General features: G+C 40.4%; 1 protein-coding gene across 3 annotated transcripts in view; it reads right to left on the bottom strand.

The window, feature by feature from the left end:
• The window catches only part of LOC140495901 (UDP-N-acetylglucosamine--peptide N-acetylglucosaminyltransferase 110 kDa subunit), an 83,554-nt gene that overhangs the window by 25,539 nt on the left and 46,095 nt on the right, over positions 1-11,920 (bottom strand). For all 3 annotated transcript variants that reach the window (XM_072595169.1, XM_072595170.1, XM_072595171.1), the window contains 2 exons: positions 9,234-9,392; positions 3,986-4,075 (listed from right to left, as the gene is read on the bottom strand). In XM_072595169.1, coding sequence (XP_072451270.1) covers positions 3,986-4,075; positions 9,234-9,392 — 249 coding nt within the window. The remainder of the gene's footprint in view (positions 1-3,985; positions 4,076-9,233; positions 9,393-11,920) is intronic.

Below are 11,920 nucleotides of genomic sequence, written 5' to 3'. Positions count from 1 at the left end.
ATGATATAAAAGGGACAGAGGATGGTACGTGAATGGAATGAGCTGCGACAGGATGAGGAGGAGGCTGGTACAATTGCAACATTTAAAAGACATTTGGATGAGTATATGAATAGGAAGGGTTTGGAGGGATATGGGCCGGGCGCTGGCAGGTGGGAGTAAATTGTGTTGGGATATCTGGTAGGCATGGACGGGTTGGACCGAAGGGTCTGTTTCCATGCTGTACATCTCTAGGACTCTGACTCTAGAACACAATCTTGCTGCACAATGTTTATGAACAAATCTTGGTGCAATATAAAGTCAAACACTCCAATTATAAGAGCGGTTGTGACTCAATCCTACATTATTCAAGTAGAAGCTGTCTAACAATTTCACAAATTCCAAAAATCATCCAGTCAAATTGAGTTGAGTTAAGGAGGACAGGCAACAGCATCTTATCCAATTAACAATTCTGAACAGTTCAAAAAAAATAAATGACCACATACTAAACTTAACTTTATTCAAATGCAAGGAATTTCATCAACTCAGTCCCTACAGCCATTTGCAGTTTCTGATTATAGTCTGATGCAACCAGACTATAATAGCCTTTGCTGGACTACATAACACCTGAAACATCCAGACAGCTCTTGCGCTCTGAACAACATGAGCGGAGGCAGTGGTCGAATGCTAACATCTCTGGACTTGCAATTCAGAACCCCAGTCTCATGTTCTGGGGATACGGGTACAAATCCCAACATGACAGATAGTGAAGTTTGAATTCAATTAAATCCACTTTTGGTTGTCATTTTTTTTAAAAATCCAATTGACTAATGTAATTTAAGACAGCAAATCTGCCATTACCTGGTCTGGCCTACACATGACTCCAGGCAGCAATGTGGTGGATTCTTCCTTCTGAAGAATCACTCAGTTCAAAAACAATTAGGGATGTGCAATAAATGGAGGCACTGCCACCAATGTCTACATCATGTGAATGAATATAAAACAAAACAGGGAGCCACAAAAGTTGCAAGGACACATTAAGCATCCACAAATATCATGATATTATGGAGAAAATACAGCTGCACATGGTCTTCTGTTCCTACGCACAATGCTAGGAGGGAGAGAACAAATACTATTTCAACTCAAAATTTTTTTATCTCTGAAATGACAAAGTTAATATTAAGATTCCATTAAGAACATGCACAAATTTGTGTCACCAGTGTTGCTCTGAACAAATAAGCCCAACTCCAATAACTGCATACTGGGAGAAACTCAACCTTATATTCTGCAAACTGAATTTAATTCAGTGACTTTCTTAGTGATAATAGCTAAGCCAAACTTTTCTGTAATTATTTTGTCTCCATTGCTTCGAGAGATTTATTTTCCATGCTCACGCCATTTTCAACAGCAAGGAGGAAAATGAGACTAGTCAAAGTCAAAGTCAATCACCTGACAGAAGCCTTCAATTTGATCTCAAGCAGTTTTAAAAAGGCCAGAAGACAAAATGCCAAACCACTTCAAACTAGAGTAAGCTTACAATACTTGAAATCTAATGGAACATGATCTTGGTCTCTATGACCACACCTGAATAAAGGCGAAATCTAATCCAAAAACGGAGGCCTGTAGCTCTGAATATTTTTATGTTTAGATCGTACATTCTCTGGACTTCTAGAATGTTAATTATTCCTTTGGATGAAAGGTTTTCTTCCTCGACACCCAAATTATTCAACTGGTCTCTGAATGGCTATTAAGTAACGGGTGACTGATCAGAATTTGATCTTGATAATTAACTGAACACTAACACTTCAGGATGAACAATGGACTGTCATGAGCCAAGATTTTTTTGTCATCAAAAGGTAACTTGCCATCAGCCCAAGGATACAGACTACAAATAGTTTATGATGTGTGACATGTTACCGACTCAAAAAACAATATTTTGGTGTACATAGCAGCAAGATTAGCAAGCAGATCAGAAAACATTCACACATGAAAGTTTACTTTTTTAAAAAACCTTAAGACAAATAAAATGTGACTGATTGAATTAGGAGACAAAAAAAAGTAATAAACTTTAAATAAAGAAAAAGTACACGTTAAAATTAGAGCAATTTGACAATCCATAAGTATTTCAAATCTATTTATTTTGACCTTTCAAAAATAAGCATTGGTGTTTCTTTATATTTCAAATTCAATTTAAAATCACATTTATTTATAATGATTTGGGGTGAGACAAAATATGCATATACATCCAAGGAATAACGAAAAACCAAAAGTAGAGACATTAAACATTATGAATTACTAAAACTCGATAAATAAGGATGAGTTCAATTCATGTATGTAAAGCAATGTCCAGTTGCAATCCTTCCAGCTGGTTGTACACAAGTTTCTTTTAAAGGAGCACAGATGCTCCAGTTGAAAGTAAAAGAGCTAGAAGCTGGGAACTAACTCATATTACAAGTGATATGCCTCTTTTCAGGAATTGGACTTTAGAGATATTGAAAACATTTTCTAGGTTTAACATTTGCTCAACCTCTACAAGTTTACTCTTTGGATGTTACAACAGACTGGAAAACAAAAAACTTAAAAAATTAAAATAATAAGTGCAATTGAAACAAAAGTTGCACTTTCAATCGTAGAGCAAGACCTTTATATGGTCACATTCACATATCAAAGTGGCTTTGATACTTACTCATTAGGTGCCATTAACTTTGTAGTGCATAACTGCAGGAATTTAAACCAGGTCAAACTATAATATATTCTGATGCTCTTATTTGTTCAGACTGGTTGAATTAGAACACTAGTTAATTCAAATCAAGCCAACACTGAAAGGTCATTCAATGCAAGGAGTTCACTAATGTTCCAGTAGTTGCTAGACATTTGAAGAGACTTGGTCATTGCATTTAATAGCAAACATTTCCCATGGATTGGAGGCTGCCAATGCAACCAACAATCAAAGCATAGAGCAAAAACAAGGAACACGACAACAGGAGTAGGCCATTCAGCCCCATGAGCCTGTTCCTGCATTTAAACAAGATCATGCACGTGAAGCAACTAAAATAAAAAACTGTATTTTGGCTTACACAATGAGAAAATTCAACTACAGGAGAGATGGCTTGTTGCAACTATACAGGTGCTTGGTGAGACCAGACGGAGTATTATACACAGTTTTCATCTTTCTCTGAAAGGAGGATGTTTTAGCAATGGAGGGAGCGAAACAAAGATTTACCAGATTGAACTCCTGGGATGGAAGGACCAACATTTGAAGAGACTGGATCGATCAGGACTACATTCACTGATGAGAGAGTAGGTCATTAAAAAATCTCAAAGTCCAACAGGACCAGACAGCATAAACTCGGGAAGGATACTTCTAATAACCGGAAAGTCCAGAAACAGAAGCCATAGCTTAAGGATAAGGAGTATGCCATTTCAGACTGAGATGGTTAGAAACCTTTTCACCCAAAATGGAGGGCCTGTGCAATTCTTGCCACAGAAAGAGGTTGAAGCCAAAATATTCAATGTTTTCAAGAAATTAAATAATATAGTTTTTAGGGCTAAAGTGATCAAAGGGTATGGAGAAAAAGTGGAAAAAGAGGATACTGAGTTAGATGATCAATCATGAAAATATTGAATAGCAGTGTGGCCTACTCCTGTTCCTATGTCCTATGGCAAAGAGCTCTTTCAAACTACTTATATGTCAGAGCAGAGGTGTGAAACAGTAGGCAAACAGGTTGGTGATTGCTGAGTATTTCTTCTGATGCCTATTCAGCCCACATCAATGACACTCGGCAGAGAAGCAAATAGTAACAAAGGACACTGTTTCAGGAGACGATCACACCTACTAAATTAACCACATCAAATTTGGTCTAGAACCCGTTCTTTCTTGCATTAAAAGAACAAACACAGGACTACAACTGCACAAATTAAAATCTATACAAGAAACAGGATTAATCCAGTGTTTAAATTCTTGATGAATATTTTAAGTACTTGAACTCTACAATCCACTAGTTCTTACCTGGGATAGGTCCACAAAATGATTTGCTTCAGCAACCACTTTCACACGAAAATTAGTGCCATCATCAGAGCTCAATGCATAACAAAAAACCTATTAAGAGAAACAGCAATTGAGTTGATAGAAACCAAAATTCCACACAGTTGAATGTATGTCATATTTAATACTAATTCGACTCAAAACAAAAAAAAAGGTGTCAAAAGATCAAACTAGTTTTGGGCTAGATCTTAACTATACGTTCAGGAAATTAGTTGGACACATTAGGGTAGAAACTGGAACAAACAAGAACAGAAAATGCTAGAGAAATTCAGCAGGTCTGGCAGAATTTTGAAGAACGGTTGCTGGACTCCAAACACGAATTCTGTTTTCTCTCCTCTGATGCTTGCAGACCTGCTGAGTTTCTCCAGCAATTAGTATTGTGTTTGTTTCATATCTCCAGAATCTGCAATTTTTGTTTTTATTTTAGGCGCAAAAACAGGAACGTCTCCACTTTTCAGCTAAAATTGGCACAATATGGGAGGCTCAAGAAAGGATAGGGAGTTTTAAAAATTTGAAAAGCCTAGGAGAGAGTGTGCTCCAAAGAGGTCTGCAGAATGACTGAATTGATTGCAGACCGAAACCAGTTCTCCTTTATTTTCTTCCACTGTATCTTGTGACAGACTCAAACTGCAGCACACTTAAAATAAATCCATAACAGGCTACCCAGCTACTGCCCACTATTAATAAACTTGAATGGACTTTGGGTCTTATTCAATGGACCCTAGCATCTCAGTGCTTGGCATACCCATCATCATTAGTTTCATTGAGTCTTTAAAGGTCATGTTCCATTCTAGCTGCTAAATGCTTGCAAAAGGAATATATGGGCTTTCCAATTGTGTCCACAGGAAAAACAAAATTGCTGTGCTAATTTAGTAATTTACCTACATTTGTATAGGCAGAGTTCTAGACTGGAATGATAGGATACAAAGCCATATAATCGACATTTGCTGATTATACAAAAAGGTAGGCAGTATTGTAATCAGTGCATATGGAAGAGTAAAATTACAAATAACTTTAGTCCATTCTAAAATTTAACCAGAAATGTGCCAAATAAGTTTTGATACCAAATCAGAAGCAAATGGGAGGTAATACTTTCTGGAGTCAAGGGAGGGGAGGGAAGGGGATTGATCACTAAAATCAGTTAACGGTTATTGAAAATGGTCAAAGAGACAAACTGAAATGTTCATTCCCTATCTTGGAGGGATGGTTGTCATGTCACACTTGTAGAAAACCGTGGCTGGACCAAATCTGCAAGACTGAACAGTTCTGGGCACCATACCTTAAGAATGCTAGATGATCTTTGAGAGCACTCTCAGCTTAACAGAATCACATCTAATAGATATTAACTTATACAGTCCAAGGAGAAATTACACAAACAAAGGCTGTATCTCCCAGAATTTCACAAGTTTAAGGGTGATTTGACAAAACATTGAGATATTACAGGAATGAATAGTTTCCATCTCCCCTACTTAGAATGGCTAGGAGTCTGATTAAGGACTACATTATCTAAACATCACAGCTAAATAAAAACTCAGCAAAAACTAAAAGGTAAACTGACCAAGTCCTTCTAAAATTTTCCTTTTTAGTTCTAGAGTAGTTAAGATGGCAGTTAAGGCAGCCAAAGGCTCTTCCTGCAGGATATGGCAACTCCAGGAGACCAGTGGAAAAAGCTTTTGCCTGAAACGTCGATTTTACTGCTCCTCGGATGCTGCCTGAACTGCTGTGCTCTTCCAGCACCACTAATCCAGAAAGTGGGAAAAGTACACCCAGCTGCAGTCCTGGGAGACCTTGTTCGGGAGCTGGATGCACTCAGGATCATCCAAGATTCTGTGCACTTAATAGATAAGAGTGCAGGCAGAGAGTAGCTGGGTGTCCACCAGGAAAGGCAAAAGAGAGTAGACAGTGTGGGAATCCAATGTGACCATTCCCCTCAAAAACAAGTACACTGTTTTGGATACGGTTGGTGGGGTGGATGGTGACCATTCAGGGGAAAGCAGCAGTAGCCAGGTTGGCAGCACTACAACTGGCTCTGCAGCACAGTGGGAAAAGGTAAGGTACACAGGTCCTTGGTGATAAGAGACTGGACAGGAGACTTGATAGTTAGGGGACAGATCGATTGTGTGGCCACAAATAGGAATCCATCGTCTCGTGTTGCCTCCCAGGTGCTAGGGTCCAGGAATTCTCAGAGTGGCTGCACAATGTTCAAGGGGGAGGGTAAGCAGCCAGAAGATATTGTGCACGTTGGCACAAATGACAGATAGAAAAAGGGATGAAGTCCTGCAGTGTGATTATAAGGAGCTAGGAAAGCAGTTAAAACTAGGACCTCATTGGTGATAATCTCCAGATTACATACAATGCCACGTGAAAGTAAAAGTAAGAACAGGAGGATATGGCAGATGAATGTGTGGCTAAAGAATTGATGCATTCAGATTTTTAAATAATTGGGATCTTTTCTGGAGCAGAGCTGACCTGTTCAAGAGGAACAGGCTGCACCTGAACTGGAGGGGGTCCAATATCTTGGTGGCCAGATTTGCCAGTGCTGCAAGAGAGAGTTTAAAACTAGATTGGCAGGGGGATAGGATCCTCAATAGCAGGGAGGCGAGGCTCAAAGGAAATACAGTAATCACAAATAGTAAGTTGAAGAGACAGGTCAGGCTGGAATACAACAGGGGGCAAGGAATGGCTGTTGGATTAAACTGCATTTATTTCAATGCAAGAGGGCTAACAGATAAGGGCAATGAGCTTGGAGTGGATAGGTGCATAGAACTTGGACATTATAGCCATTACAGAAACCTGGCTAAGGGAGAGTCAAGACAGGCAGCTCAATGTGACAGGGTACAGATCTTTAGGTAGGACAGAGGCAGTAGAATGAAGGGAGGGGGAGTTGCATTTTTGATTAAGTAATAACTGAAGGATCATCCAGTGAGGCTTTGTGGGTAGAGCTAAGGGGTGATGTTACTGGGATTGTACTATAGGCTCCCAAATAATCCACAAGAATTAGAGGAACAAATATGTAGGGAGATTAGAGATACTTGCAGGAACAAAAAAAAAGAGCTGTCACAGTAGGAAATTTTAATTTTCCTAACAGACTGGGACCGCATTAGCAATAAAGGGCTTATATGGCTTGAATTTGTTAAATGCATTCAGACAAATTTCCTGAAGCAGTATATAGAGGATACTATTGGGAAGGGACAAAACTCGACCTATCCTTGGGAAATAAATCAGGACAGATGACAGAGGTGGAGCACTTTGGGACCACAGTTCTGTTAGTTTTAAAGTAGATACGAAGAGGGACAAAACTGCTCTAGAGGTTCAAGTTCTGAACTAGGGAAAGGCAAATTTTGATGGGATTACAGGGGCTTGCAGGCAAAAGGGAGATCTGGCAAGTGGGAAGCCTTTAAAAGTGAGACAGCTAAAGTCTATATGTTCCCGAGAGGTTGAAGGGCAGATTGACAGAATCCAGAACAGTGAATGATGGGATATTGAGCCTTTGACAAGAAAGTGGCTCAGGTACAGCTGCGATCAAGGGAATTTCTGGATGTATTCAGAGAATAAGGAGTTTACTGAAGGAGGAAATCAGGAGGACAAAAAGAAGCCACAAGATAGACTTGACTGGGAAGGCTGGGGTGAATCCAAAGATGTGCTTTATGTATACTGAAGGGGGGGGGGGGGAAAGAGGAGGAGTGTGTGGGGGGGGGGGGGGGGGGGGAAGGAGAAAAAAATAGGACCCCAAGGGCCAAAGTGGACATGTATGTGTAAAACCACATGAGTGGGGAGCAGTTCTCAAAATGAATTTTTCTCCTGTGTTTACCATAAAGACTTGGAGAAGTTAGTGGCGATATCTTGGAGACAGTTCTTATCTGAGTAGAGGTGGTGTTGATGTATTAGAATGTATGAAGGTGAATAAATCTCCTGGTCCCATCCAAATATATCCAAGAGGCCTTCAAGAGGCTACAGAAGAAATTGCAGGGGGTCCTGGCAGACATTTTTGCATCATTGTTAGCAACGGGTGAAGACTGGAGGACAGCAAATGTTATGCCACTATTAAAGAAGGGCTGCAAAGAAAAGCTCGAGAACTATAGACCAGTAAGCTTAACATGTGGTGACTAAGTTACTTGAGAAGATTCTGAGAGATTAGATATACATGCATATGGAAAGACAGGGTTTGGTTAAGAGTAATCAGCATGACTTTGAGAGTGGGAGATCATGCCTCTCGAATTTGTTACAGTTCTTTGATGAAGTGACCAGGAAGGCTGGAAAGGACAGGGCAGAACACAGAGCCTACATGGAGTCCAAGAGGGCTAATGATAAGGTTCCACGTGATAGATCTAACCTTCCAGAGCAACCTCTCAGAATTCAGGGTAAGCTTGCAACTAGATCCAAAAAATTGGCTTGATGGTAGGATGCAGAGGGTTATAGTGGAAGGATGTTTGTTGGACTGAAGGCCCATGACTAGTGGAGGGCCTCAGGGGTCTGTGCTGGACCAAATCATGTTTTTTATCGGTCTCAAAAATGATTTGGATGAGAATGCATAAGGCATAATTACTAAGTTTGCTGATGACACTAAAACAGGTGGTATTGTGGTGAGGAAGGTTATCAGGAATTGGAGTAGGATCTTGATCAGCTGGGGAAATGGACTGAAAAAAGGCAAATATAGAGTTTAATACAGATAAGTGCGAGGTCTTGCATTTTGGAACATCAAATCAAGGCAATTTAAGGTTAGAGGGGAAAGAATAAGAGGAAACGTGAAGGGCATTTTTTAAAAACAGAATGATACGCATATTGGATGAGCTACCAGCAGAAGAGGTTGAGGTGGGTATATTAACATTCAAAAGGCATTTCGACATATGCATGAATAGGACAGGATAGGATTAGAAGGATATGGGCCAAATGGAGGGAAATGGGGTTAGCATACAGTCAGACATTTTGGTCAACATGGACCCGTTTGGGCTAAAAGGCATATCGCTGTGCTGTAGGACTATGTTGATGGACAGAGACGTTTACTCCTCTGGGTGGAGGCTTAAAGAACCAATACTGTGCACAAGACCCTGTTGCACTTGAAAATTCAATTCCATACAAAATTTGAATTATTCAAGACTGCTAAACAGTTTCACAATTCAGAAGACAAAAGTCAAAGTCACAGACCACACAGTACCTACATGAAGCAGTTCTAATTCCAGAGCTTAAGAAAATCTTCACTACCTGTACATACCTCAAATTTTTCTGAGTTGTGCATCCCAGGGATTGACTGCATCAGATGAGAAGTGGGGTGGTTCCCAAAATCTGAACTCACAAAACCAATTTTCAGACGTCCATTACTAGCTTTCAAGTCTTTTGGATGTTCATATGGTGGTTTGTGAAGCACATTAATCTGCAAATTAAAACCATTGCAGTTATCAGAAAGTCAACTTTGTTGCAGTGGGTGCAGGGGTAGACGGTGGACATAATTCCGGATTAGTGGTGCTAGAAGAGCACAGCAGTTCAGGCAGCATCCAAGGAGCAGCGAAATCGACGTTTTGGGCAAAAGCCCTTCATCAGGAATAAAGGCAATGAGCCTGAAGCATGGAGAGATAAGCTAGAGGAGGGTGGGGGGGTGGGGAGAAAGTAGCATAGAGTACAATGGGTCAGTGGGGGAGGGGATGAAGGTGATAGGTCAAGGAGGAGAGGGTGGAGTGGATAGGTGGAAAAGGAGATAGGCAGGTAGGACAAGTCATGGGGACAGTACTGAGCTGGAAGTTTAGAACTGGGGGAGGTGGGGGAAGGGGAAACTTCCAGCTCAGCACTGCCCCCATGACTTATCCGGACTTGTCCTACCTGCCTATCTTCTTTTCCACCTATCCACTCCACCCTCTCCTCCCTGACCTATCACCTTCATCCCCTCCCCCACTGACCCATTGTACTCTATGCTACTTTCTCCCCACCCCCCACTAGCTTATCTCTCCACGCTTCAGGCTCACTGCCTTTATTCCTGATGAAGGACTTTTGCCCGAAACGTCAATTTCGAAGCTCCTTGGATGCTGCCTGAACTGCTGTGCTCTTCCAGCACCACTAATCCAGAATCTGGTTGCCAGCATCTGCAGTCATTATTTTTACCTCGGTGGACATAATTAACAACTCAAATGTCACTCGAGGCCTAATTCTGAATGAACTCTTTTCAAAGATCTGTCAATTACTATTAATCTACATAGGCATCTGCAAATTAGTAGTAAGAGGCCACTCAACCCCTCAAGTGCACTCTATTATTCAACAGGATTATGGGTGAACTGATGACTCCATATACACATCTATCCCCAATACATTTTCACTTTCAGGCTGACAAACTATATCACTGCCTTAAAAAAAGTATTCAAAGACAGTACTTTTACTGCCTCTTGCTCAAAAGACTCCCAAATGGAGGAAAAAAAGTCTCATGTCTTAAATAACTAAGCTTCAATTTTGCTACAGTAACTTAGAGTGCTCGAGTCTCTAAATAAAATCCTTTCCATATGCAATATTTCATGACGCAACAAGAATGTCAATATTTCAATCAGGTCACCTCTTATTCATCTAAACTGAAATGATTACATAATGGAGTCCAACCAGACCATAGGGCGTCTGGCTGATTACAGAGAGGTGACTGATGGTGGTTTAACCAGAGAGTCACCACATCTCAATTGAGAAGCTCAGTGCTTCAGTTCGGAATTGAACTAATGCCGTTGACATCACACTGCACTGAAAACCAGACATCCAGTCAACAGAGGTAAAAACAATGACTGCAGATGCTGGAAACCAGATTCTGGATTAGTGGTACTGGAAGAGCACAGCAGTTCAGGCAGCATCCAAGGAGCTTCGAAATCGACGTTTCGGGCAAAAGCCCTTCATCAGGAATAAAGGCAGTGAGCCTGAAGCATGGATTTTTGTAGAGAGAGGAGGAAAACTTCAAGGCAGGCATCCTTGCAAGAGGATTCGCAGTAGGGTTAAAATCAACGAGGTAAAAACAATGACTGCAGATGCTGGAAACCAGATTAAACAGAGCCTAGCCTATTTAACCTTCCATCAGTCCCTGCAGCAGCTTTTCATTCTAACCAAAACAAATCTAAATGTTGATACAACAACATGATGTCATGATGAATAAATCATTTACAAGTTTTCATCAAGAAATGAGGGGATTTGGAATGAATAGATGACTTCAACGTCACCTATTCAAACTGAACATTAGTTATTCTAGCAAATGAAATGTTGGAATCCAAGAGTAGGGAAGTTTTGTGCAACAGGACAGCATTTTGTAAAAAAACTATCTTGAGTAAGATGTGGAGGTGCTATAATCTAGAATAAGACATATGCCATTTTAGTTACTATACTCAAATCATTATTTGTCCTTGGTGCAGTGCAATGAAGGTCATCATACTAAACTCAAAACACAAATTCTGTCAGGCCTGCTGAGTTTTTCCAACACTTTTTATTTCAGACCTGTAGCATCTACAGTATTTTGCTTTTGTTCTCTACTGATACTGTGATGAGAGTGGTCTTAAGAAGATAAACTTAAAAATCACACCACCAGGTTATAGTCCAACAGGTTTATTTGGAAGTACAAGCTTTTGCAGCGCTGCTCCTTTGTCAGGTAGCTGGCTATCAGATGAAGGAGCAGTCCTCTGAAAGCTAGCACTTCCAAAAAAAAAACCTGGACTATAACGTGGGGAGGAGTTGTGTTTAAGTCTGTCCACCCCAGTCCAACACCACCACTTCCCCATCATAGCTACCATTGGTCCTGAGGCGGCTCACTGAAGAGATTACCTAGTATGGTGACAAAACGTTTGAAAACAAAACTTCCAGCTCAGGAAGCAAACCTACATCCATATATTCTAACACTCCAATAACAGAAGTTAAGATAATGGACCTGCAGTTACAATTTTTTTCTCT

This window comes from Chiloscyllium punctatum, chromosome 25 (genome assembly GCF_047496795.1).
Source record: "Chiloscyllium punctatum isolate Juve2018m chromosome 25, sChiPun1.3, whole genome shotgun sequence".
Lineage (NCBI taxonomy): Eukaryota > Metazoa > Chordata > Chondrichthyes > Orectolobiformes > Hemiscylliidae > Chiloscyllium > Chiloscyllium punctatum.
Note: the sequence above shows the minus strand (reverse complement) of the source record. Positions and strands in the feature narration are given on the sequence as shown.